This window comes from Pezoporus wallicus, unplaced genomic scaffold (genome assembly GCF_028554395.1).
Source record: "Pezoporus wallicus isolate ANWC-B61680 ecotype Strahan unplaced genomic scaffold, APGP_CSIRO_Pwel_v1 contig_5767, whole genome shotgun sequence".
In the NCBI taxonomy this organism is placed as follows: Eukaryota; Metazoa; Chordata; class Aves; order Psittaciformes; family Psittacidae; genus Pezoporus; species Pezoporus wallicus.
The window spans coordinates 8,463,198-8,490,129 of NW_026640599.1; the positions used below are offsets into that span (position 1 = coordinate 8,463,198).

The 26,932-nt window shown below is 38.6% G+C and overlaps 1 protein-coding gene across 8 annotated transcripts in view; it reads right to left on the minus strand.

Annotated features, from left to right (window-relative positions):
* Nucleotides 1-2,294: 2,294 nt before the first annotated feature.
* MAP7D2 (MAP7 domain containing 2) overlaps nt 2,295-26,932 on the minus strand; it is a 77,484-nt gene continuing 52,846 nt past the window's right edge. For 2 of the 8 annotated variants that reach the window (XM_057419498.1, XM_057419497.1), the window contains 14 exons: nt 26,420-26,518; nt 24,414-24,524; nt 22,930-23,049; nt 19,850-19,998; nt 18,659-18,786; nt 10,921-11,153; nt 10,416-10,542; nt 9,060-9,264; nt 8,774-8,878; nt 7,500-7,553; nt 6,778-6,856; nt 5,912-6,098; nt 4,500-4,779; nt 2,295-3,928 (listed from right to left, as the gene is read on the minus strand). In XM_057419498.1, coding sequence (XP_057275481.1) covers nt 4,530-4,779; nt 5,912-6,098; nt 6,778-6,856; nt 7,500-7,553; nt 8,774-8,878; nt 9,060-9,264; nt 10,416-10,542; nt 10,921-11,153; nt 18,659-18,786; nt 19,850-19,998; nt 22,930-23,049; nt 24,414-24,524; nt 26,420-26,518 — 1,847 coding nt within the window. In that variant the 3' untranslated portion in view covers nt 2,295-3,928; nt 4,500-4,529. The remainder of the gene's footprint in view (nt 3,929-4,499; nt 4,780-5,911; nt 6,099-6,777; nt 6,857-7,499; nt 7,554-8,773; nt 8,879-9,059; nt 9,265-10,415; nt 10,543-10,920; nt 11,154-18,658; nt 18,787-19,849; nt 19,999-22,929; nt 23,050-24,413; nt 24,525-26,419; nt 26,519-26,932) is intronic. The other 6 variants (XM_057419490.1, XM_057419491.1, XM_057419493.1 and 3 more) reach the window with 6 other exon arrangements.

Below are 26,932 nucleotides of genomic sequence, written 5' to 3' on the forward strand. Positions count from 1 at the left end.
CACTACCTCAGGCACATGGGGTTGTAGAGCAGCAAAAGAGCTATGTCATGGTTTAACCCCAACCAGCACTAAGCCCCACACAGCCACTTGCTCACTCTCTCCTGGTGGGCTGGGGGAGGGAATTTGAGGAGTAGAAGCGAGAAAACTCATGGGTTGAGATAAAGACACTTTAACAGGTAAAACAAAAGCCGCATATGCAAACAAAGCAAAACAAGGAATTCATCCAGCACATCCCATGGTCAGGCAGGTGTTCAGACATGCCCTGGAAAGCAGAGCTCCATCACGGCAATGGTGACTTCAGAAGATAAACACCATCACTCTGAATGTCCTCCCTCTATACTCCTTCCCCCAGCTTTATATGCCAAGCATGACTCCACACAGCATGGACTATCCCTTTGGTTGCTTGGGGCCAGCTGTCCCAGCTGTGTCCCCTCCCAGCTCCTTGTGCACCCCCAGCCTGGTGGGGTGGTGTGAGGAGCAGAAAAGGCCCTGTAGGAGCAAGACCAGAAATGGTCTCTGTGTAAGCACTGCTCAGCAATAGCTAGAACATACCTGAGTTACCAACATGGTTTCCAGCACAAATCCAAAACAGCCCCATACTGGCTGCCATGAAGAAAATCAACTCTACCCCAGCCAAAACTAGCCCAAATGCCCCACTGCCAATACCTGAAATACAAGCAGGGTGGTGGCAGGAGTGCCTGAGTGAGGCTAGGAAGCAGTGAAAGCTTCTGTGTGAGAGGTGGCAGAGGGAAGATCCCCACCCCACCAGCCTGAGCAGCTATCTCTGCTATTTCTGTTGTTTTCTGCACACATGTAATTTGTACAATTACAGGAGAGAGGATGATTTTCCCCACCCTTCTAGCTTTTTATTGCTAGATGAAAATGCAGCCTCGGGTTCCAGATCCACCCCTCACTGATACTATTTTGGTTTGAAATTAACTCGCCAGGGAACCAGGAGGTCTGCTCCAGGCCTTTGCTAAGGCCCGAGACAACTTTTGGGTGTGGGGCAACACCACAGAAAGCGATGCTGAACCTAACTAGAGAGCTACTGCAATGATCAGTTACCTCACAGGTATTATTGATGTATTAGAAACTTATAGTTACATAAGTTATTGAGAATAAAGCGTTAGTGAGATGAATTGTCCCCATGGAAAGTATTAATATACCTCACAATAAAAGTAGATCTCATTTTTGACAGATATTATTAAAAAATAAATTAAAAAATAGTAATTGTAGAACATTTTCCCCCAGTGTTTCACTCAAAAAATAACAGCAGCTCCAGGCTGACCTCTTCCTAAGCAGCAGCACATGCATGGAGCTTGAAGCAAAGTTTAGCACTTATATCATGGGAACCCTTATGGAACACTCTTGCACACTAAACACAACAGTGCCTGTTGACCACAGCTCCCAAGTTCTCTTTGCCAAGTAATACCCCAGAGAGCTGAAGCAGGGGCTGCAAACTGGCTTGTATACTGTCAGATGCTACAGCCTAAAAGCCCTCATTAAGGTTCTTCTGCCACCTGTCCTGGGTTCAGCAGTAGCAGTCATTTTTCTCCTTCTTAGTAGCTGCTGCAGTGCTGCGTTTTTGACTTTCAGCCTGGGAACAGCGCTGATAACAGCAATGTTTTTAGTTGCTGCTCAGTAATGTTTACTCTGACCAAGGACTTTCTGAGTCTCATGCTCTGCCAGGGAGGAGGGGAACCCGGGAGGAAGCAGAGACAGAAACCTGACCCAAACTAGCCAAAGAGATATTCCATACCACAGCATGTCATGCCCAGTATATAAACTGGGGGCAGTTACCCCAAAGGGCTAGATCACTCCTCGGGTTGGGCTGGGTATTGGTCAGTGGGTGCTGAGTGGTTGTATTCTCTTCCCTTGTTATTTCCCTTATTATTATTGGTGGTAGCAGCAGTGGTTTGTGTTATACCTTAGTTACTGGACTGTTCTTATCTCAACCCATGGGAGTTAAGTTCTTTCGATTCTCCTCCCCATCCCTCCGGGAGCAGGGGGAGGAAGAGGGGGGAGTAAGCCAGTGGCTGCATGGTTTCTGGGTTGCTGGCTGGGCTTAAATCACACCACCACCATTCTGCATTTCCTCAGTGTATTGGCAAGACCTCAGAAAACAAATTAATATATGGCAAAGGAAACAATAGTGAAACATTCTGAGGCTCTGACAACCGCTCCTTCATTCGGTATTACACCCTCTTTCAGAGGGCACCTCACAATAAATTAACATACATGTGTTTTTAAATTAGTCATATTTTTGCTAGGAGTAAAAAGCACAAAGAAACAAGTTAGATTCATAAATGAAAATGTATTTCACCTTTATACATGCTATACAGGTCATGCAAATACAGAAATCTACAGGTTATACAATGACACCATAATAAAATATGACATTCGTCAAACAAAATGTATCACAGCAAAACAAACTGGTTTTGTATGTTTACTATTTAGGGAATAGATGAAGGGCTAATTTGGAAGACACAGTACCATGCTACAGCTTACTGTACAGTCAAAAGAAAGTATTTCTCTGAAGTACACCAACATAAACAGAGCTGGATTGCTGTAGGTATGATTTCTTTACACATCACACATGATGTCATTGGTTTCTTTCCCGTTGCTGGCTTTAAAGAGCACAAGAACGGGGATACAACTGAGCTCAAGCTATACTGTGAACTCCCTTACTAGTGGAAAAAAAAGCAAAAAAGAAACCCACCCCCCAGGTTTTCACCTCTTTTGTGTTAGTGTCCAAAGAGAGCTGTATTTATAGTTTATTTTTATATGGAATTGGGCAAAAGTGTTCTCAAAGCAGCACAAGATCCAGCATGAAATTATCGTAGTTCACCTGCAGAAATAAAGTTAGTACTGCATGGCACATAATGGCTAGACATTATACATCTCAATGTGACTTCTTCCATACAGATGCTTAGAGAATGTTAAGGGGGCTACAAGTGTTCCCCATGTATGCCTTGGCCTTTGGATTTCTGCTGCAACATTCAGATGTTGTTTTACTGCTGTCTGAATCTTGTTTTGTAGAGCCTACAGGAAGACAAAATACTTCTCCACATGATAGAAAGCCTGCTGGTATTAATCAAGTGTCTGCATCTTCAAAGATTAACATATAATCTCAGCCCCCTGACCACTCATCACTTGGATCTACTACAGCTATACTATATATATATATATATATATATTAAAGGATTACACCAGGCGTTTTGCCTACATTGTTTACAGGTGTTACACAAGTATATTTTTAAACACATAGTTGACAGTCACTCCTGAAATAATTAGTATTAACCAGTAAGTGCTACTAGTGACTAAAAGTGTCAGTCATAACAGGATAGCTCCCACACTCCACAGTCAGTGAAAATGTTCTTCTGATTCCAGAAGTTGTATATCTTAAGCCTCTTTGGGCATAGTTTTGAATTACACACCTGCATAAGAGTTGCCAATAACTCCTTATTAAAGACAAAAAAAAGATAGGCACAAAACTAATGTCCAGTATATTATTTCATTTCAATGCACTGTGCGCAAAACTCATCATTATTTACAAGAAAAAGACGTCTAAATGGATGAATGATAAAGCCGAGGGAAAAACTATTTCAAAAATAAAATGCACAGGTGTCACAGTGAGGTGTTGAGATGAGTTTTAAATTAAAAGAAGTAGTAAGTGCTTTATTAGCAGCTAAAGCTCAAATTCTAATGCACACTCGAGTCTTCCCTGAAACCATCACGCCTCTAGATCACTGGTTTCTACCAAAAGCAGCCAGTTATTCAACATATTCCCTGGGAAGACACAGCTGTAGTCAGCTCTGATTATCTGAAATCCAGTGCTCAAGGACTGCAGAAGCTCTTTCAAGTGACAAGCTCATATTTTACTTCCAGCAGCATCACTGGGATATAGCTCCTCCACAAATCGCTACCTCTGTCAATTAAAAAAAAGAGAAGAATATGAAGTCAGCTGTGCAAGTTAAGGACCTCAGTTTTGTAATTTAGAATACGCTCTCTCAAAAAATATAGTAAGGTGTCACTGAAGCCTACTATGCTATTTTACTATGCAGGCTTTCCAGGAGAAGTGATTCTACACCAGGCAGTAACTATTTACGGGAGTAGAAAAGAGTAAGCAGGAACAATAACTACCATTTTCGAGGCTGGCCCCCCTTCTAATTGTTTTCTTCATGCAAACAGGCTCCAAAGACTTACAGGAAGGGTATTAATAAAGAAAAAAAACAACTCTTCTCACTACATTATGAACACATAAAGGAAATGTTTCCATTTACCAGACACTTTTGGTTGCTACGATATGCTCAGTTTGCATATGATGCCAGTTTACAGAGAGCTGCAAATATGAAAGATTACACTGCAATTAAATATCTAGGAGACCAGCTTTCTTTCTCTCTCCACATATGCTGTTTACAACTCCTATATTTTTCTGGGAAGCTTGTAAGTAATCACAGCAATTTATCACATCTAAGATACTTATCACAATACTGTACCTTTATCTGTTCTGCTGAAAAGTGAGGTTGTCAACAGATAGAATTAAGTGTATTTTCCTGTCCTGGACTGTTAAATCCCTCAATCAAGTTTTTGTTACAGTCATCTAGGCTAATGGTATCACTGGACATCTTGGAGTACGTAGCTTGGCCTGTGAAATCCAAGAGATCTTCAAGAGCCTTGGCATTACTTGTTCCATTCTCATCCAAAGAAACACCAGGCATGAGTTCATTCATGGGTGAATATTCAGGGATAGAGATTAGTTCTTCTTTTGAAACTGGGCTATACAGGAGATAAATGAAAGGAAGATGGAGAGTAAGAGGTGTGCAACTTTTCACTGAGCAACTATCAAACCGATCTTCTGACTGTTCAAAAACTACCGCTTATTTTAAGGTCGGCTGCAATAAGCCTTTACCTAGAATACATTCCTGCCCAAACAAAAAGAAGTTGCCCTGTTTAGGATGGAAGGCCATTCTTAATCTGTATTCCTTAAAGATTACAGTTTGTGGTGGCTGTGGGAGTCAACTTGTTGCCAGATGAAGTCCTGGATGCAAACATTATCAGCAGGTTGAAAAAGAGTTGGATAAACGTGGGCAACACAGCCATCAGTGGCCAACTCAGAGCTGTACGCTCCAACATCCCTAATATAGCACTTCTGTGTGGTCGTGGATTGCGGAAGTGGTGGGCTCAGGTGGTGTCCCCAACTAGTTTTTCCTGCTGATACTCTCTAAGACCAAATAAAGGGCTATACAGACTTCTGGAGTGTGTCAGTAGGGCATTTCTTATGTATTTATGCATATTTACTGGAAATACTGAAACACTATGAGAGGTTCAGTCAGCTTACTGATTAAGGAAAAAACATATAAATATTTAAAATTCAGAGCTAACTTTCTTATTGCAGCCTTAAATTATCAACTTCCTACTTTCCCGCAAGTTCTTCCATCGAAATCCAACAGTATTTAATACACATGAAGTTATTTATTGATTTCTGTACATCTGTTCCAGTTAAGGACTTAAAATTTTAAATTCATATTTTCATTATTCTGTTTGTATGGAGGGAGAAAAGTTTGCGAATTGCAGCTATGCAGTCTTGAGAGAAGTAAGCAAATGGTGATTATCAGAACACTATCACAGAACAATCTGAGAGGTCTGGGCAAATTTGTATGGAATCTGTAAGGAAGGACTACAGAAGGATTTCAGAGCCTCCCACCCTGCACCAAATACGTGAGTGAAATGAGGTTCTGTTGACTCATTCACATCCTGACAAGAATGGAGTATAACACAGTGGACACCTGACTGCCACACTGTGAGGCAGGTGAGAAGTAAAGCAGTAAAGTATTAACAAATGAAACAGAAAACTTTGTACATGTCTAACATGAATTCCATGATTTGTATTGGTAGACGTGATCTGTACCTCACATCCATGGACTGAACCTCATCCATTGAATCTTCCATGCTGTTAGACTTCCCGTTAACAGCTTCCAGCTGAGTAAGTCCTGGGGTTGACTTTAATCCATTAGCAACTACATCTTGGGAAGGGATTACAGGGGCAGCATTTTCTAAACTTTTATTTTTCAGGCAGGTTGCCAATCCATTGATCTCTATAAAAGAAGGTTAGAAATTGTGACAGGAGCAACTTCTTTATGTAAACAGTTAAAAAACAAATCACAAATGCTTTTAAGTTACAGATCAAGTAGAAAGAACGACTGACAATGCAGCAGGATTCATCTACGGCTCATCATATGATACTGTCAATCCTCTTTTCCACTCAATTTATATTTGAGTGGATAGGAAGAGAATGTTTTATCTCTTATATCATATATTAAAAGACTTTGTCTGGGGAAGCAAACAAAATATAGATAAATGCCAAATTTGTATATTTTATTTAATAATTCTTTGAATACATATGCTAATTTTGTAAAGTCAAATTAAATGTAAGACTTACAGCAATGCTATAAAAAGCTTTCAAGCTTGGCTGTGTGCAAATATTTTCTACCTACAAAACATGAAGGTAGATTGCAGCAACCAAACCTATTGGCAAATTGGAACTTCTCATTTACAGAAGTGCTATGTCAAGTACTGAAATGGAGAAGAAACTTTCTTCTGCTTAAGTGGCAAAACAAAGTCTTTATTTTCTAACATTTGTCACTAATGCAAAAGTAGTTGTTCTTTTCAAAATGAAAGCAAAGAATCTGCAATAAGACAGTGCTCTGCCTGAGATTACAAAACTCTGAAGGCAACTAACTGTGAAAACAGGTCATAAAACATGGCAATTTTCACCTGGCTGGTTGAGAACAAGGGCCTTTGGTTGCCTTTCCACATTCAAAGTTGATGGTACCTCCTGTTTTGTCTCTTCCTTCTGTAATCAAGCAATGAGTCAACTGGATGAAAGATGAAGGACTAACCTTCATAGAACTGACTGGATTCAAAACCTGTGAGACTGCCCAGGGCCACAGGGTGGTTAAATGTCACTGACAGCAAGAGACGATTTTCTTTTTCCTTCTTAATTAGGCATAGGATTTTATTTATTTATTTTTAACATCAAAAAAGAAACATTGTCTGAAAGTAACCAAATAAACAGTTTCCTTAGTTGAAAACCTGACCATCACTTTCAAGCTGGACACAATTGCCTCGTTCTCAATCCTACACTGCTGGCAGATTTAACATGATAGCTCAGTAACTAATTCATTGGCTGGTACAAAGAAGGAGAATATGCATCAGAACAGCAAAATTACAGCTCCAACATCCAGGAATGAGCTCTTAACACCTTTCTAACAGTGAGGAAGGTAAGTCTGTAACAGTTGCATAAAGCTGTTTCTGTAGCAGCAGCCCAAAATAACTGTGACACAGCTACTGGGACACTGTCATTCTGTTTGAAATGCACCTAAAATTTAGGTGTAGAGTGTAGGTAAGTACACTTAGTAACACAGAAACACTCTAGAGCTTAATTTCTACATATTGGTAATAAACCAAAAGAAACCTGCAAACACAGTGTTTCATACCTTTATTTCTGGTGCTTCACTCCTCCTTGTTCTCTTCATTATTTCATCTATTCTCTAGAAATCAGAATAAATTGGAGAATGAGAAGGCAGAGAATGCCAGAGACTGATAATGGAGAAAAAAAAAAAAAGAAAAATAAAACCTTTTTTCTATTGCCATCACCTCATCCATGCCTATCTTGAAAAAGTGAGAATAAATAAGAAGAAACAGAAAACAAAAGGTAGAAAGCACCTGGGAGCTGGCTTTCATATCTCAGATCTCACAGAACATGACTTTCTCAGTAGATGCAATTTAGAGACAAACATTTTAATACCAGGTGCTTGCAGTTACAAGTTGTGCTCAGATCTGGAACAAGACATTTATTTAAAACCAGCAGCTATAATTTTCATCTGGTTGTTTTTCCAAACAGTTCCTTTAAAAAACTGTTAGGTGCCTTGGAATGGAAGAGTAAAATGAAATACCTGACATTATTCTTGCTGGAAATGCAGAAGGCATTACCCTAAAATACTACTTTTTTTTTTTCTCCTTCGTTCATTTAAAAATGAAAAACCTTCCCAACAAATCTTGTCTCTTTGCACTACTGTGAAAGGAAACTATTTCAGATTTAAACATTTTGGTTTGGTATTCTAATCTGCAACTGCAACATGCCTTCAGTTCAGAAGCAAACAGCTGGAATACGAAATATACTGGAATAACATATGAGAAGACAACTTTCTTATAACCAGACAGAGGTTCTGCAGCTGTTCACTCTTTTCTGGCAGAGCTATAGATAAAACTAATCTATGCAGCTCCAGCCATTTCTTTGTGAGGTGGTGGCCAGACTGCCCTGCTGCCTCTGCATAATGCAATTAAGAGACAAGCCAGGTGGGAGAAAACCAGTTTGTTAATCACATTAACTTTCTCCATTAATGACAGGGAGCTTTTGTTGAGTAAGTTTTAAAGCAAAGTTACGTTCCTCAATAGTCTGTGATGTTCTGGGTTGGGCGGCAATTGAGGTTTGCCTTGGCATGCCATTCTCTGTTTGTCTCCGGCATTTAACTTTGTGGATAAAGGCTAATTCTGTGTCTGTTCGGTACCTAGTAGAAAACCATTTGCCTCAGGCAACTCCACTTTGTAACAAATCTTTATGTCCATGTTCCCCTAACATGCAAGTAGCAAATACTAAGTTACGCATAAACATCCATCCAGATTATTATTTCTAGAAACTATTGGGTACTTTCTGGGTTATGTATTTAAACAAGAAATGAAATAATTATCTTAAGAAGCAAGTATCTACCTTCTTCCGCTCCAGCCTTTCTTGCTCAATTTGCTGCATGATTTGCTCCCTTTCAAGACGAAGCTGCTCAGCTGCCTCACGGGCTTTGATTTCTGCTTCTTCCCTCTAATAAAAATGTGTAAAATATGATAGGGCCATTATTTATTTCAGGCATATTACCAGAATGCTATAAAGTATGTGTATATATATATACACATATATATATACACATATATATATTTTTATATATATATATAAAGTGTATGTATATATATATAAAGTTTCGTGTTTGTGTTTGAGATGGTACCTGTTTCTCAAGTTTGGCCTGGAGCTCTTTTTCTTGCCTTTCCTTTAGCATTTGTTCTTCCTCAGCTCTTTTTCTGGCTTCCTCTTCTGCCTTTTTCCTAGCTGCTTCTTCCTCACATTTTCTTTCCTCTTCCTTCTTACGAGCTTCTTCCTCTAGACGAAGTCTTTCTTCTTCTGCCTTTCTTTTCTGTTCTTCTCTTTCAAGCCTGCAAAAAATGTAACAGCATGTTTAAAAGGCAAAATCTTGTTTAGCATGAATTCTATTGTATGTATGGCACACAATCAGCAGGAACTGACAGTATATGCATCAGCACACATTTTCAGGAAAACGTCAAGATACAGCAAGGAGGTTGAGCACATACTCAGAATTCAGGTTGCTATCAAGCTTCCATTCCAATCTTATTTTCACTGCCTAAAATATTTCATAAAAAATATAATTTCCCTGAAAAAACAGGTGTGACCAAAGAAAAAGAAAACATTTCCATTCTAGTTTGAATTAGATCTTAAAGAATAAAAGCAAGTTTCAGTAATAAAACCATCCCTCTTTCCCTGTGCTTCACACCCAGAATGCAGATATCTGTAAGATAAGCATGTACTTTTTTCCTTTGTTTCAGTTGAAGATTAACAGACTGGATAAGTAGCAGAAAACCAAGTCCACAAAACAAAGTGGTACATTAGGAAGAGTGGGTCTAAATTCTACCTGTATTGTTCCCTGTCCCACGGGTGGACATCATGCTCCTTTGTCACCACATGCCAGAGCTGTTTTGACAAGTGACCATTCTTATCCTTGCATATCAGGGATTCAGTGCCAAACCTGCAGGCACTGGTGATCCCCTGCCCCCATATTTTCAATAGGGACAGACAAAGTTGAATTAGACATGCAGTTAGTGATTTACATTAGGGATTTGAAGGAAGGGCATGATCTGCTGACACTTACAACCAGTATCCCATGTGGAAAGCAACCTAAAAGCTTGCTCCCAGAACAGAGACAGGATTTCACTACTTAAACACAGCAATCTTCATTATGCCCATGCTAAAAGCCTTCAACACTGCCTACATCAGAGTTGAGCAGGTTGATTTGTTGAATGATACAATGTCCACACTGCAGTGTAGACACTGGTGAAGTATTTGGATGAGTAATAGTTTATTCAGGCTTCTTAAAGAGACCAAATTATTTTCTAACTTCACTAGTCATAAAGACTGCAAAAGACGCTAATGAATTACAAGTCTGAGTTGAAAGACATGAACACTTGCATGCGAACTCCCACATTGATTCTAAAACTACCATAGTTTCAAGCATCTTCAGTGATACAGGTTAAATTATTAGCTAATAATTTTCACAAATCAGTAGAGATACCTCTCCCGTTCTTCTCTCTCCTGTCTCTCTCTTTCTTCTCGCTCTTTTTGCAGGCGGGCCTGTCGTCTTTTTTCAGCTAGAATTTTTGCTGCTTCTTCTGCATCAGTTGTTCCTACTGTGACCTTCCCTAAGAGATGACAACCAAGGGTGGGAAGTTAGGCAGGGAACAAAGAGAGTGCCCAGAACTTCCACATTCACACAGATGCTGAAATGGGCCTGGTTCACACTAGTATGACACCCTAGCATTCCAAAGCACACACCTCAGCAACTGTGGGATAGGTAAGGGCATCCCTGGATTTCAGCATTTTCACATCCTTATTAACAATGAGTTTTTCATGCATGGGTAACCCTGGTGAAAACTATCCATTTACTGGTTACAGTATCTACTTTAACACACTCTCATGACCCTATGACTGAGCAGCTTCATGAAAGGAACATGTCATCACTGTTTAAGAGCCTCACAGACCCATGATACCTTGCAATATATTCTAGCAGTAGGACTCACCTTCAACATTTTCAGTCTTTCCTGCAGAAGGGACATGTTTCTCAGAAGCCATCTGGCCTGCCTCATCAGTATGTGCTCCTGGGGATTTTGGATGACTGACATTTTCTTTCTCCTTGTCTACTTTCTTTTTAGGAGTCTCCTGGTTGAGATTAGAAGTGGCACGATGCTTCACAGGAGAAGCTGGATATTGTTTTGTGTTTTTAGGAGACTGAGGATAAGTCTTTGCAACTGTCCTGATGAGGGAAAACAAAAATCAAAGCAGGCCATATTTTACACAGCTAGGAATCAAACTCCATCATTACATGTACCTTTCCTCCCTCTTGTCTTTGGCTACATAGAAGTATCAGCTGTTTTGCACAACACTGCATAGAAATTATCTGGATGCAAGCAATTGAAACCTGAAATGGAGGGAACTGGCATGCAAGTGCAAATGATTACAGAGAATTCTCATTTTAAAAGTCTAATGCTGCTGTCCAAGTTGTAGGCAAGAGATATGAAATCATAAACTACTTAAACCAGTTATTTTAGCAACAGCCATTTCATAACAATTTTGTCAATATTATTGTATTCAACAGCCCTTCTCAACATTTAAAGCAAAGTTACGGCTGCTTTCTGTATGCAGAAATTACGATGAGTTGCAATGTACTGCTTTCATCTGACTACAATTTTGTCAAGCACAATCTTTTCCTAATAGTACCTGGTTTTCCAAAACAGCACCAAATACTACTGTGTACAAAGGTAAAGCTGGGTACCACAAAAGGAGACAGAACTGACCAAACCATTGTACAGTCAGTTCTGCTGTTTCAGGTAGTGCTTTCATCAGCACCAACACCACAGGCTCAATGCTCAAAAATCAGCCCCTGCAACCTTCTACAGGGCTGCACTTGTAATGATAGCAATGCACAGCAACAATGCAGCTGATTGCTCATTTGGCTGGTGCACACCACAGGTGAAATAACAACCCTGAAGACAGGCCTGGGAAAGCAGAAGGGCAAAGATATTTGATATTCACTGAAAACAGATGCACATTAAAGAGAACAGATTACCAGGAAACATAAAACTACACCCAAACACCATTTATTATTTATGTAACACCAGTAACGAGCACTAAATACTTGTAACATTAAGAAAGGCCAGCCCGTGCAACTAAGTAGTATGGAATGAAAGAGATTAAAATCTTAAAAGAATGATTTATGTGAGTCCCATTAGAATAAATAATCCTACATTAAAGTGAACGTTACACATGCAGCTTTAAGTTTCCTTATGGATATGCAATTATGATATGAATGTATTACCCCTTATCACTTTTTGCATAGAATCACATAATCAACTAGGTTGGAAAAGATCTTTACAATCAATCAAGTCCAGCCGTTACCCCAGGACTGCCAAAGGCCACCACTAAACCATATCACTGAGGGCCTCATCTATAGTTTCTGAACGCTTTCAGGGATGGTGATTCCACCACTTCCCTGGGCAGCCTGTTCCAATTCCTGAGCACCCTTCTGTTAAATAAATATTTCCTAATATCCACTCTGTACCTCCCCTGGTGCAGCTTGAGGCTGTTTCTTGTTTCATCTACACAATATGGAGTTTCATATACTATAACATGCTTTCTGGACTGTACACTCATTCTGGCAGACCACAGGCATGAAAAACATGGACAATGGCTAAAAATTAATGGACTGAAGTGGCAAGTTTTGTACAGCTCTAATTATAGCATTGTACGGCCAGAGACTATTCTAACCTGAACAATATTTGCATCACAGAGTAGACAATAAAACTTAAATGCCTTTCAACTCCACAGAAATTCATGAATTCAGGAGAAGAAAGGGTTATTTGCTACCATATTATGCTCCATTTGAAAGAGGCTGAGAATACCAGAATATCGGAAGCTCATTCAGAGCTGGTGGTTTGTGGGCAGGAAGACTGCAGAGTATTGCACCACCGGTACTTTCTTACTCCCACTGAAGAGCCATCAGACTCCAAAAGCCCTTGGGCTGGTAGAACAGTAGCACTCAAGTAAACTTGAAGTTCAGCTCAGGTATCCTCTGCCTGCAGGCCTAGGAGCCTCCTTCAGCTCAGGCCTTCGCCTTTGGTCCTTGCCTGAGCTAAACCGTAGGTAAGCCTGTTCCTGGCCTCTTGACCTGCTGATCCTGCCCTGTCATTGGACCTGCCTCAGTAAGGGCTTTGCTGACTATCACTGGACTCTTGTCTGACCCTGGTCACCATCACCAGACCTGCCCTGGTCACTTCTTTTCTCTGCTGTGGGACGGGGTCCTCTGGGTGAGGTTCCTGTCCTTGTCTGCCCTGCTGCCACCCTTGGCTTCTGGCTCACTCTGCCTTGCAGGGCAGCCTGACAGAAACAGGCCTTGGAAGATGCGGACAGGCAAATCTGTCCCCAGGTCCTGCAGAAAACAGCAATGGGAGAAGTCAGTGAGATTGGCTGGTGTTGAACAAATCTGGTTTCAGCACTGTCTTTAGTTTTCTCTTTAGAATACAGTTGGATTCCCAGGCCCTTCAAAAATCAAAGGCAGAGATTTTAAGGCCCCACCTGCATACGCAGGTCTTGTTTGTGCTTCACCATTACAATAATTTCCAACTGCATTTCATAAAAATATAACGTGTAAATAAAAATCAACTTTTTTCTTACTAATCTGACACTTCTTCAAAACATAGTCCCTTCTTACTGTCTTTGGTTTATATTTCCAACTTTACCACACACGCCTTGCAATGCTTTTTATTTAACTTGTTGTGACAAGAGGAGCAAAACAGACTAATAACTAAGGCTGAGTCATTTTCAGTATTAGCACAGAAGTAATTGTTCTCTAATAAAGACATGACAATCACATTAAAGAGGTGGGTAGGAAGAAGTCTAGTCATGAGAGTTATGCATCTTGCACTGAATAGGAATTAGAGCAGACTGGCTCTACAACTTACCTGTTGGACTAGAAATTAAATGAACACTGTTTTCCCTTTAGTATTTAAAACATATTGTCAACACAGCATCTTTAACACAGGTGGAATTGTTACTAGAAAAAACACTCCTCCTGGTAGTATTTAAATGATGCAACTTTTCACCAGAAAGGGTAAAACTTAATTGTGAAGACAGAAAACCAGGATTATTAAGGGAAAATGAATACACACTTGCATAGTCTGCTTAGGTTTAAAAATTGTTTCATTTTTGCCTTGGGAGAAAAGGAAAGGGATGCTATGAAACCCTTGTAAGAATGTGGGAACACAGAAGTGTGCTGATGAGGAAAAGAGAGAATTAAGATGCCAGATTGCCAAAGCCCAAGAAGTGGCAGCATGTTAGCTGCCTGAAAGTTCACTTATCTCAGTTGCTGGATTTTACAGGAGAACACAAACACAGGAAACATCTTCCTCCCTCCAGGAGGTCTTAGTTTTCTCACCTAAGTGCCCTGAGTTGACAGGGGGGCAGCAGCTTGTAAGAAGCCATTCTCATCATGAACTCTATATGCATTTCAAAGAACCTCTATCGGGTCTGAGGACCAACTGGTCCTTAAATCACAAGGGTTCTTACTTAACTAAAAGAAAGATGCAAAAGAACATCTCAGGAAGAGCACAAGAAGGGGTCTGAACTTACTTTTGCTAAGCAGAGAAAATAAAGTACATGTAGTACATGAGTCAGAGGTCACATCCTATTTTGTCCATAAACAGCAAGGGAGAGAACAGCATGCTGTTTTGAAAAGCCAGGTACGTGACAGGCCACTGGTTACAGCAGTTCAGAAGGCTGACTGTAAATCAGAAATCTGCAGCAATGCCAGAGCTGCATATTTTTTTCCTCTCTCTTAATTCAAGAAAAGCTCTGCTAAAACCACACCAAGCACTAGTATGTTCTCAATGCTGCCTTCTGAGATTCTGTTCCTGGATTCTCTACTGGGGTATTGGGCATCAGGTACTGGTACTGGGTTCTCCTGCTCTGCTATCTGTAGTATTTTCTCAAAAGCAGTTTTCTTTCACTTTTAGTTTTGATCCTTTCTAGCCAGGAATAGACTAATTTTCCTCTTACACTTCCTAACAGCACAAACTCAGCATAGGTCTATAGGATAGTTATTTTGATAGCTGCATTATTAGGGATGTTTTCAAAATCTTCAATTGTCCCATTCTCTGGCTAACTGCTGAAAAAAAATCAAGACAGTCTTGATCCAATATTCTCCCCATTGTTTTTACCTCTCCAGGGCAAAACAAAGATCAAGAGTAGTAAATGCAGCACATATCAAATAATAATCTAAATAAAAATCTAAAACTAGGTCACTGCAGAACATAGCAGCTACTTCTGTGAGGAATTCACCACACATAGACACCTTTCTAATAAGTAATTTTTTGCCCCTTTCTCCTTCTCATGTGAGGTAATGCTTTGGCAAAAAAGCGCAACACTGAACATTCCATTTTTATTCACTGGCTTATACTATAGCTTATCTGAAGACACTTAAGACTAAATCCTACTTCCTTGATTCAGTCATGTCCCATTGATTTCAAAGGGAAATCACCCAAAGACCTGTGAAGGACACAGGCTTTATTGCTTTGCTGATCTATAAGATAGGACACTTACCTATTCTCTGAGGGATACGGCAAGAATAATCTGATTAATATATAGATATTTGAAGATGAAGCATCAGAAAAAAATTACCAAAATATGGTATTATTGATCTTGTGAAAGATCTGAAGAACATGAGCACTTTATACAATCAGTATCCACTAGCAATTGTAAAAATAAAAGATAATTTCTCAATTATCCCAGCTCTCTAATCCATTAACTTTCATATTTGTCAGCTGATCCACACTGGATTCAAAGCAAAAATTTTTTGGTTTCTTTCTTGTGTGACATTTCTTGATATATTCACTTTTTCAAATATTGCCAAGCTTTTAATTCCTTCCTTGCTTCTAAGTATAGCTCATCATATTTCTACTTTTCCACTCTTTTCTCCTTTTTAGGTTCATATTTATTCACTCATTTTTTCTGGATATTGTATTTTTGGGCTGATCTGTTTTTATTTCTCAGTAAAATTTGTACCTCCAAACACTTATATTTTATTGATGTATTACTGCAAATCTATCCTGACATCAATCACTGTCTCTCTTTAGTTGAAGTTTTATTACCTTGTTTGAGCCTGTTTCAGTTACTTTACCATGATAAAAAGTGTTTTCAAATTAATAATTAATTAAATAATATATAAAAAAGATAAGCAACTAAAACACAAAATAAGATGACGACTGTGAAGAGCTAGTGCCTAGAACAATGCCAAGAAATAGCAAGCCACGTATTTTTAAGAAAAAGTCATACAGCCAATTATAATTTAAAGCACTGGCTGTACTTGATTCTTTCCTCAACAGCTTTTAAGTTAAGGTGCTATACAGGATCACTAACTACTAATGCCACACAATATGTGTTCTTATTTCTTCCAGGGTATTTTTCTGGCCATATGGTGTGCTGGAAGGAGAAAGATTAAACTTGTAAAAGACTGTCAGGTTTGCAAGGAGAACAAGCATTTGTCTACATATTCACTCACATTAAAAACTGCAAGTTCCACAGTTAATTTTAAATTAAGAAGTAAGATTATAACAATCTAAAGGAAGGTTCCAAAAGCCTCACTGCCTATATTTAAATCCATTGACCAGTCAGATCATCAGCTGGCATTCAAGTTGCATGAAGAAATATGTCAGTAATATAATATGGTCATCAGAATGCCTTTTTAAATTTTATTTTCAATTTCTGAGGAGAAGTTTCGAGAGTGCCCAAGCAGAACAGTCTTTCTGCAATCAGTAATAAACATGGATTTAAACTCTATCCCCTGTACTCTGTTAAGGTCAAGGAGGGTGTTCTAATTGGGCCATGTTAAGATTAAATACTCAGTAATACATTCCCAGCAGTGGTCAGAATCAGATTCTCTTGAGAAAGAGAGGTAGGGAAGAAGGAAACAAAGACAACTAACGTGGCTCACTATCACAGTGAAACCCACAAGTAGGCTTAATTCCTCCATGCAGCATCTGCTTCTTCCTCTAAAAACAGTAATTTATATTCCTTATAGGCACAAAAACATTCTACTATAAAAAGGTTCTCATAATTTGCATCTCTGGGAAATGAGTCTTCACCTTTGCCTAACCTTCTATGCAAATTCGTGCTACAAATTCAGACTGGGCATGCTTCTTTCATGAAGCACTAAACTTCTATTTGTTTCACAAAAGCTTTTCCTATTTTCCCCCAGATATCTCTATGATGAGCTACACCAACTTTTTCAGTGTAGGCCCATCACAAACTGATTCACTCTCAGTTATCAATTTCCCACCAATCATTTTGTTTAACTGAATCTCTCTTGGTATGTCTTTTATAGGGGCTGAGTGAACCAAAAGATGTGTGCCAAAGAGGGAATATCAGTACTTACAGAATAAGACACTTTTATAGCTCAAACTTTTCTCTATACATTTTGGAAAGCCCTGGTCAAAACTGTAATGGAAAAGAAGCTGACTGCCATTAACATACCATATTATTCTATTTTTTACTGAATTTACATAATTCAGAACCTGATGATATTATTTATATATAAATATATTTGAGAATTCTTAGCCTTATATTATGAACCGAGAACTGCAATTTCCCCCCAGTTGCATGCAAGGGGTTGTCTAAACCAGAAAGAATGCCCAGAGTCAGACGGTTTCCTGTATTTTGCCTGATACCAGATTCACAAACAATATCATCCTCTGTTAAAAGACTATGCACTCAGAGCTGAAACAGAAAACACCAGCGAGTTTTTTAAGCAGAAAAAATGTGTCAGAAAGGTGCTCAAAGACTAGCTCAGAACATGGCCAGGTTCAGACTTAAACAAAATAAAAATGAGACAAAAGGAGATAAATTCCAAGACAGAAGTGGGACCCACGGACAGGGCTCTGGGGAGTGGAAAAAACAAAACCAACCAACCAAATAAACAAAAAAAAAAAATCAGACAACTACCGTACACCACGACTACTTTAGCACACTTCCGCATTTGAGCAAGACTTAATATCCTGTTCTAAGAAAGCTGAAAACACATTTGTGACTTGTGAAAGCTGTGGTACACGGACTACAGTTTTGGGTGTCTGCAAAAGCCAACTAAAAAAAGCCACTCAATTGCTAGTACGCCCATATATGCTATAGGTCCACAAACTCCACATTAAAACAAAACCACCTGAAACCAAAATACAAAAAACAAACCAGCAAAACACACACAGAAAAAAAAAAAACCACACAAAAAGAAGCACAGGAAGCAACAAACCCAGAGAGGTCTGCAAATAAGCAAAGATTAAAACCGATGGTTTAGATGATGCATAGTTAAGTACATTTATGGAACCAGATGGTCATGCTAGCAATAGGAAATGCATATATTAAATGCTGGAATATCTAGGTAGTATCCATGTTCTGTGCATTTCTGCACATTAGGCAGAGTTCCTTCAAAACCAAATAAAACAAAATCGTGTTTAAAAATAAATGTTAAATAAAATTTCACATGAATTATGAAATGCACCACAATAATTTCAGAAGACTGAGAAAAGGAAGTGTCACTAGTGAGCACTAACACAATCTTATATATATGTTCATCTACAGATCTCTTTCCCTCTCTCTCCATCTGTATAACTAAAATTAACTAGATATTGTACAACACTTCAAGCAAAGTCCCTCAAGAATCTAGGTCTGCTCCTAAAATGCTCACAGCATATTACACTGTTAATAAGAAAGGCATACTTCGGTGTTGCAGGTGATGCAGATCTTCTGGACATGGCAGCAGGAGAATCAGACCTTCTTAGAGGAGATCCCATGCTAGATGATGAACCAGGTGTTGCAGGTCGCTTCTCTTTCTTTATCTTCTCAGTCTAGAAGCACAGTTCATTTTATAGTTTCCATGACTTGGACCAAACCGTACAAAAATCTATTCGATGGTTTTATTAACAAGATGGCATATGAACAGATTTGCATAACATACATTTAAGGTAAAAGTTTTTTAAACATCAGCTCACAGCTGAGGTGCAATAATTTTTTATTTTACATGGACTCCCCCAGTGTTTTGCATGGAGACCGTATACAAGTTGCAGGTAAATAACATCGCATCACACCCTCTCCAAGAGCTCTTGGAAAGGGTGACAGCACTCAGTGGAGTTTTCAAAATCATCTATATGCTCCTGCAACATATCTTGGACATGATCAGTTGTGCACCCAGGCATCTTGTAGAAATGCTGCTAGATGTGACACTGAATCACAACTAACAGAGACAGTACATATTATCTTTAGCTCCCAGCTTTGGCCTTCTCACTTGTAGCTGATTTAGATGGCATGAATCCCCCTACTATTACCTATCACAAGACACAGAACCTTATGTGAATTTTACAGCCCTAGCATATATGTTTTTTAAAACATGCCTTACATTGTATAGAGTCAGTGAAGGTGAATGATGTGCCTTTGCTTTTCTGGAAACTGCAGTGGATCAATAATGAATCTTTTAAGCAAATGGCATTAAAAACGTCCACAGAAAGAGTTAAGCAATTGGTATAAAACAGAGGCATTACCACTTGGCAAGTTTCTGAAATATGTGAAGCTTGCTAATTAACCAGTAAGACTGGTCATACTCAGTAGAGAGCCTATTTGTCATCCCTGTTCCCAGAAGTTACAGCCAAGTCTAGAAACGCAGCTCAGTGCTAGAAATCTCAGTTCGCTGAAAATAAAGGTGTTGCTGTTCCAAATACCAGAACTCAACACTGATTTCCAGGAGGAAGATATTAAAATGCTGCTAAACAGGAGCACAAAAACAAGGCTTACTTTCTTACTGCTATTTCTTACAAAAGGGTTAGCACTTTATTTTCATGAATATAAAAGGAAACATAATGACCAGAAACCACATCAGCATACCCAGAAGTGAAATCAAAGCTACTGGAAACCCACCTGAGTAACTTCAGCTGCAGCTGCTCCTTTCATGGCATTGGAAGTGGAGGGTGAAGTTGCCTTCTTTCTGTCGGTGCTTCGGGTGGGGGAATTCTTGTAGGGAGATTTAAGAGGACTAGCTGGTGCTACACGAGGACAGATATGGAATACTAAAGAGTTATAGTACAATAGCAAGAGCAAAAGGGAGCACAGGCAGAGGAAGTAAAGGAGACGAGAAAACAGTATACTGTTATGTTATAATGGTCAAAGGCAGTTTTCAAAGTTTTTTAAAAAGTGTGTCAAAAGACTGCATGATTCAACATGGTCCCACATTTACTAAAAATACCTTGACTTAGAGTAACATTGTATAGGATTTTTATATGTTTTTAGAGTATCTCTAAAGTATCATTCTCTTACTTCTACAAATTTTGAACAACCTGACTAGGACTGTGATTCCTTTTTCTTCTAAAAAGTTCAGCTTCCTCTGCATATGAGAAAAAGGAATAAAACAATTCTAGCTGGTTGACTTTTGAACAAATACTGCAAAACAGTAAAGGTGACAGAAGCGTAGTGAATTTATTTTTTTAAAAGCCTAAACATAGCAAATACCTTAATTTCTTGTCAAAATATACTTAAAATAAACAAACCCTACAAAAATAACCAACCCCAAACCTAAACTAAATGCTGCTGTAGGTATTTCAGTTATTGTTTTTTATGGTAGACCTCAGTTTGAGTGTGACACATGCATTACAGCTTGCAGGGCAACTCTTCCTGCGTATTTTCTCTTTATTTGCAATATGAACAGGATCTTTAAAAACTCAGATATTTTACCTCTGGTTTTGTTCATACTGCCTTTTAAGATGAAACTTTCACATACATATAAAACAATCAACAGAGCTTATGCTTTATTAATAAGACAGACACTAGTTGTAACCACGTGACAGTGTGTTTCCAATCTTATTCAACTCAGGTCAAGAAGGATACTGACATTGGAAAAGCAGTAATTATGCTAAAATGTAAAGGAATTAATATTTACAGTATTTGTTTTGTTTTTTTTTAAATGGGGGCAGTCCTAAAAATCTCTGACAAAGCTTTTTTTTCATAAGAGATTTTAACTGGACCCATGTGCTCTTTGACTGACTTCCCAGCCAGCTGGAAAAGGTTCACTGACTATTAAGAAAATTGGTCTAAAACTTGAATGCTGCTAAGCATTTTTCCTTGGCTTCTTTATGCTAAGTATTTTTACTTCAAGAGTAAAAAAAAAAATAAACAATAATCAATTAATCAATTCTATGTGTCCAATAACAACTGTTTGCTCAAGTATCTCGACAGAAAGTGACAATAACGCATTGCCCGAGAGAGTCTTAAATTAAGGGTCCTTATATCTAATCTTACAGAAAATGCAGGAGCAAAACAATTTTGACACAAACAATGTGATGAGGCACAGTATAAACTCTTGAAAAGGAAGAGCCTTTCTTCTTCAGGAAGCTACTTTAACAGACAGACATACACAACAAATAGGAAATCCCTCCCTCAACCCTGTGGCTGGCAACTACTGACAAAACTGTCCATTGACACTCTGAGTACTGATGCTGTTTGCTACCTGTGCTACAGCCTGATTGCCTTGGGAGGAAATGACAAGAGGATGCTGGTTCAGAGAGCTGTTCCCAGAATCAGTGCTTCTGTTTTCAGCTCAGGTAAAAAGCAGTTTGCAGGCCAAATTGTATCCTTGTCAGACAAGCCAGTGTGCTACTTAAAGATCCTCCACTGGAAAGAGAGATAAAGATGGGAGTTTATAAACAGAACGAGTAGGGAAGGACAAAAGGAGTCCTTATTGATTTCTTCATTATCAAATACAACATGAAAACCAACACCTGGCTCTTGTTCAGTCTTAGCAGCAGCTGATCCCTGAGCAGTCAGTAAACTAGGAATTTTCTCATGGGCCAAGACTACATTTCTGCTTCCAACAGATGCTGCTTATAATGTAGAAGAAAGAAATAATTTTAGAGCCATACAATATCAACATCCCTTTGCACTACAACAAAGAAGTAATGCTTAAAGGGAAGTAGGCTTCCTTTGCAATTCGTCTTCAAATAGCTTCATATTAAAAGCACAGAGGTACAACCTGAGCCTATTTCAGTCATGGTGTATGAAAATACTTATCATAAAGATGACCACTCTTTCATTGTCTAACTAGTCTTATCCTGAAAAAGTGTTTCCTTTTACAGACAGGCATGTGGGTGTGGGGTCTGGGGTATTTATTTTGTGGGGCCTTTTTGGTTTTTTTCTTAATAGAAGTAAAAACAGCTGCTAAACTTTCATCCTTGTTTCCACAAGCATTACTGTCTACCCATAAAGATATACCTGGTCATACCCTGGAAGTCAGCCACTTACCTAAGTAAGTATTAGCTCGACTAGAAACACTAGTTTTGTAGATGTTTGCAAAATACGGGGTTTAAGACTTCCATTTAAAGATTGGAACACTAACTATAACCCCTTATAAAGAATAATAATTTCTGGAACTGACACCTTCCTATCAGTGTCTGTTTTTTCCTCTAAATATAATTTTTATGTGCATATACACATACACAGCTATATACATATATATATAAATACACATACAGCCACGCAGTTAAAGGCGAAAAGTAATTTAACAGCAAAAAACTGGAACCCTGGTAAAAATAATTAAGGCTTAAATGGTCCACTGGGATTTTCGTTCTACATACTGTCTGGGTATGAAAGGGGATAACATTACTAGATAAAGCCTCCGAGAGGTATCACACACTGGTCTAAAAACCTGTTTCTTAAATGAATATATTCAGTTTTCCACTCACATAGGTTTTAGTGATTTTGATGATTCAGCTTTTTGTCTGCTTTTAAAAAGAACATAGTTTAAAAAAAGAAAAAAAATAAAAAGCCATCCCAACCAAGACAGACAAGATGATGTGCACTGCTATCGAGAACAACTTAGTTCATTGCAGGGTCTGTACCACGATGTAAATTGTCATTTGGTTCATAGTAGTCCATTTCTTTCAGCAAGTAGTCAAATGCAACCAAAACCATACCTTAACAGTTTCAAAGTGAGTAATTCACATTTTTACCTGGATTATTGTACTCAGAAAGCATTAATGTACTTCTGCTTCTGGCTAAAGATGACTGTGTGGGAGTCAGCAGTCGAGAAACAATAAAGTTTTCCATTGGACTAAGATGCATGCGGTGAGCTGAAGGATGGGAGCAAATAAAATTTTAAATGCAAACAAATAAAATAATGTTACATTAAAACAACCAAAACAAAAAGATGAAATGATTAAATGAAATAAAAAAAAATCTTGAAGTGTTTGAGATATAACATATATAAAGGTAACTTTCATTCCCTCTGGAAAAAAAAAAAACCACACATTTCTAGTTTCTCCATCACTTTAAATTATTTTCTCACCTGTGCAATAAATACAGTAACGTTAAGACCATGCTGCATTTTGTTCTTACACAGACAGAGGTTCCAATCTGCAAAATGGTTGCTTTCATGACTCAGCATGATAAAGGTTTCTCTTCTTCCCCAGTAGAAAAGGTGAAACATGTGGTCTAACAGCACAGCTACTCACTAATGTGCCAACTATTCTGGAACTGCACTTAAAATTTGCAGTCTCACCAAATTATGTAAGTCTTATTTATACAATAGGCCTGCATTCCTTACTCCTCCATAAATGTGTGAACTATATAAGACATATTTATAGATGTTCCTGTTACATGCATATGTATATAGCCATCTATCATTATAACCTCAGAGCTATTGATGAGTTTTCATTAAGCAATTCAGAAATGAGAGTACCCTTTCTTTTCATTTTAGAAACAAGCCTCTACTGGTACTTACTTCACCCAATACACTTCTTTTTTCCCATTAGTTTTTTGGTTGTTGGTTTTTGGTTGTGTTTCTTTTTTAAAAAAGAGGAGGGAGGAAGTGAGGTTAAAAACAAAAAAGAAACCCACAAAACAAATGAAAACAAAAGCAAAAAAACCACACACACAAAAAAAAACCTCCAGAGTTCACAGTGGGGCAAACCCTTCAGTCTCTCCCTAGTGTTTAGTAAGCACTAATCCTGCAAGATGATCATCTTTTGTGGAACCTCTCATGGATCAGATTTTCCAATCAAATTAAAGTCCTCTACAAGACTGGTCACCAGATTGAAGTCTCCCAGGTGGCACACTGGACATACTTCTGCCCATGGTACATTCCCTGTCTATTGCTGAGCCACATTCTTGGTTTGCTTGGTTTCCCCTGTTTGGCTAAAAGATCGCAGCTATAGGGAACTGCTGCAGTCACAGCATGTGCTTACAACCCTGTTTGCTGGAGTATTAAAAATTGAAAAAGAATCAGTTAAGAAGCCCACAGCATTTCTTGCTGGACCAGGATCGCCAGCATGGCAGCACAGCCTTGGGACAGGCTGCATAACTGTTTTATTGTATTAACTTATAACCCCTCAAATATTCAGGCATAACCGAGTTACATAGCCGTACAGACAGGAAGAAGAAGCGCTTTAAGCGGAAGTAGAGTTTATGCTGGTAGGAGACCAGCATATTCACTTGCCTCTGTCGGGGGAATGTGTTATGGCCGCTGTGGAGGAGGAGAGGCGCTTACTGATTGGTGATTCCATTTGCTTTGGCAGATTCATTGTAGAAGCTGAAAGTTTGTCACATGCTGCAGAGAGACGCATTGAAGATATTTGTATTCACATGAGAGTATGGATAAATGCTCCAAATTAACCTTGCATTTGTACTTGTGGCCCTTGCCCCAATCATAGCACTGAATGAAGCATGAGATAAGCTCTTTCTGACTGCTGGAGGATGAGCATTTTATAAAATGTAGGTTGGGATGCAACTTTTCTGCTTGTGAATTTCACATTCCGGTTTTACAACAGCTCATCTTTTATACTGCCACAAGCAAATAACTATGTACTGGAGCCGAACGAGTGAAGCCATTCTGATACAAGACATTAAATACCAGCACAAGCAGAAAGTTACTTAAAGAAAATAAACTGCACATATGACAACTCTGAACTCCTCGTCTCCATTCCCCTTCCCCTCTACTTCAGTCTAGAAGAGAGGGGTGGACCTCAGGTATTACTCTAATACAAAAATGAGATAACCAACATTTGCATAGCTAGAACTCAGTGTTTTAATGACCAATGTGGCACCAGCCGTTTGGCTTTATCTTTTTGTGCTGGTACTACCCCAAGGGCTTTAACTGTTTGACAAAGTCTGTTTGAGCACAATACCGATTTCCTACCTTAGCATTCGACTGCTAACGTTCGACTGAACAGCAGACAAAGGTAATTCAAGTATTACTACAGCGTACTTGTATACGATGATCACTGCATGATACTCAGAAGCTAAAAGCATAGATGCTGTGTCCCTTAAATTTGAATCTTACTTCTTTCAAAAACAAAAATATTTTCAGCTAGACACATATATGTGGCCCTAATTCTGCAGTGCCTAAGTTACTGCATTGCCTATTACATCCATCAAAATGTTGGCTCAGTGGGGTCTGCAAGATTTGCCTTCACCTTGTACAGTAAACAATTCAATTCTTTAATATTGCTTTTTCAAAAAAGCTGGTATAATGCTTGTGTGCTGCAAAACACCAGTTGCACATCCAAATCTCTTCCTACATGAGCACAATTAGTACAAAAATTTGAATGTTTGCACAGATGTAACAGTTCTGAGAGATCATGGGCAGAACAACGTTTACTATGCATTCTGCAGGAGTAATAGCCAAGCCTCACTCCTCCTTTGGGGGGAGAGATGGAACCTAGTTCTTAAAAGCACACCTAAGTACATTTGCAATCAAAATCAGAAACCCTATATGCAAGCCATTCTTCATTTTGGAGGACACATCTACCTCAAAGTCTTTTTCTGGGAAATAAAAAAAAGCCAAACCAAAACAAAAAACCCACAACCAAACTAAACCAAACAACTGAACAATATAAAAGAAGAAAAACCGTAACAATTGCTTAAACAAAGTCAATTACTTGAATTTGTTACAAAAGCCATCTTGGCCAAAATCTGCTTCAAGGAGACAGAAAACATGGCTGTTTAAATCAAACTTGCTTGTTCTTAACATATTGCAGAAAAAAAGCCCTTGAGGTGGAAAAGGAAGACTGTTGAGATGAAACATGGTTTGGGAAACACATTTTCTCTTACTGTGCAACTGAATTTTTTTTCAACAGCACCTGCACCTGTGCATGTCCATTAGAACTGTCAAATAGATATGTAATTATATTTACACACACACAAACACAGAGCACCCACAGAATTAACAGGAATGAAAATCTGAGCAGGAGAACTTTACAGATAGTGAGAAAAACATGAAATGCCTCTACAGTGCTGGAATGTGAGGCATGCACTGCTCCACCATGGCAAAATCAAAAGGAAATTAAAAAGACATTTGGTCTACAACAATAAGGGTAATGCTGTAGAGTAGCGGACTGAAATAATAAGAAAACAGTGGTTAGGAAGGACAAGATCAGTGGATGGATTAGAGTGATTAAAACAGTTATAAACAAGACACGATGGTATTGAGATTCTCTGAAATACCATTGAGGGAATCAGCAGGAGCAGTAGAGGTCACAGGGTCTGGAGGAAGGGTGTTGGCAGCTAAACCTAGAACAGGGGGTGGGGTATTTTCTGATTCACCTACACAGCAGAGAAATCAGAACAAAAAGAGGTGAAAGAAATTACTGAATAAACTGGGGGAGCTGGAATTAAGCATAAACTGCACCACAAAGACAAACTGGTTTCCTTCTCAAAGTATAAAAGACTTGTTTTATTACCATATATAATTTCCTGGCTTTTTTGATGGCATACTGTAAAAACTATGATGGGAATTTGAGTTTGCCATTTAAGTATATTTACACACCATTTAAATATATGTCATATTTCATCATTACCTAAACATGTAATTTTTTCCCCATAACATCAGTTTATTCAAACCTGACAAATTTAAATAAACCATATGATTTAAACAAAAAAAAACCATGCATCTTTTTGAAATATAAAAGCAGTACATGACTGATTATGTAGTAAAAAGAATTTGTTTGGAAGCCAAAT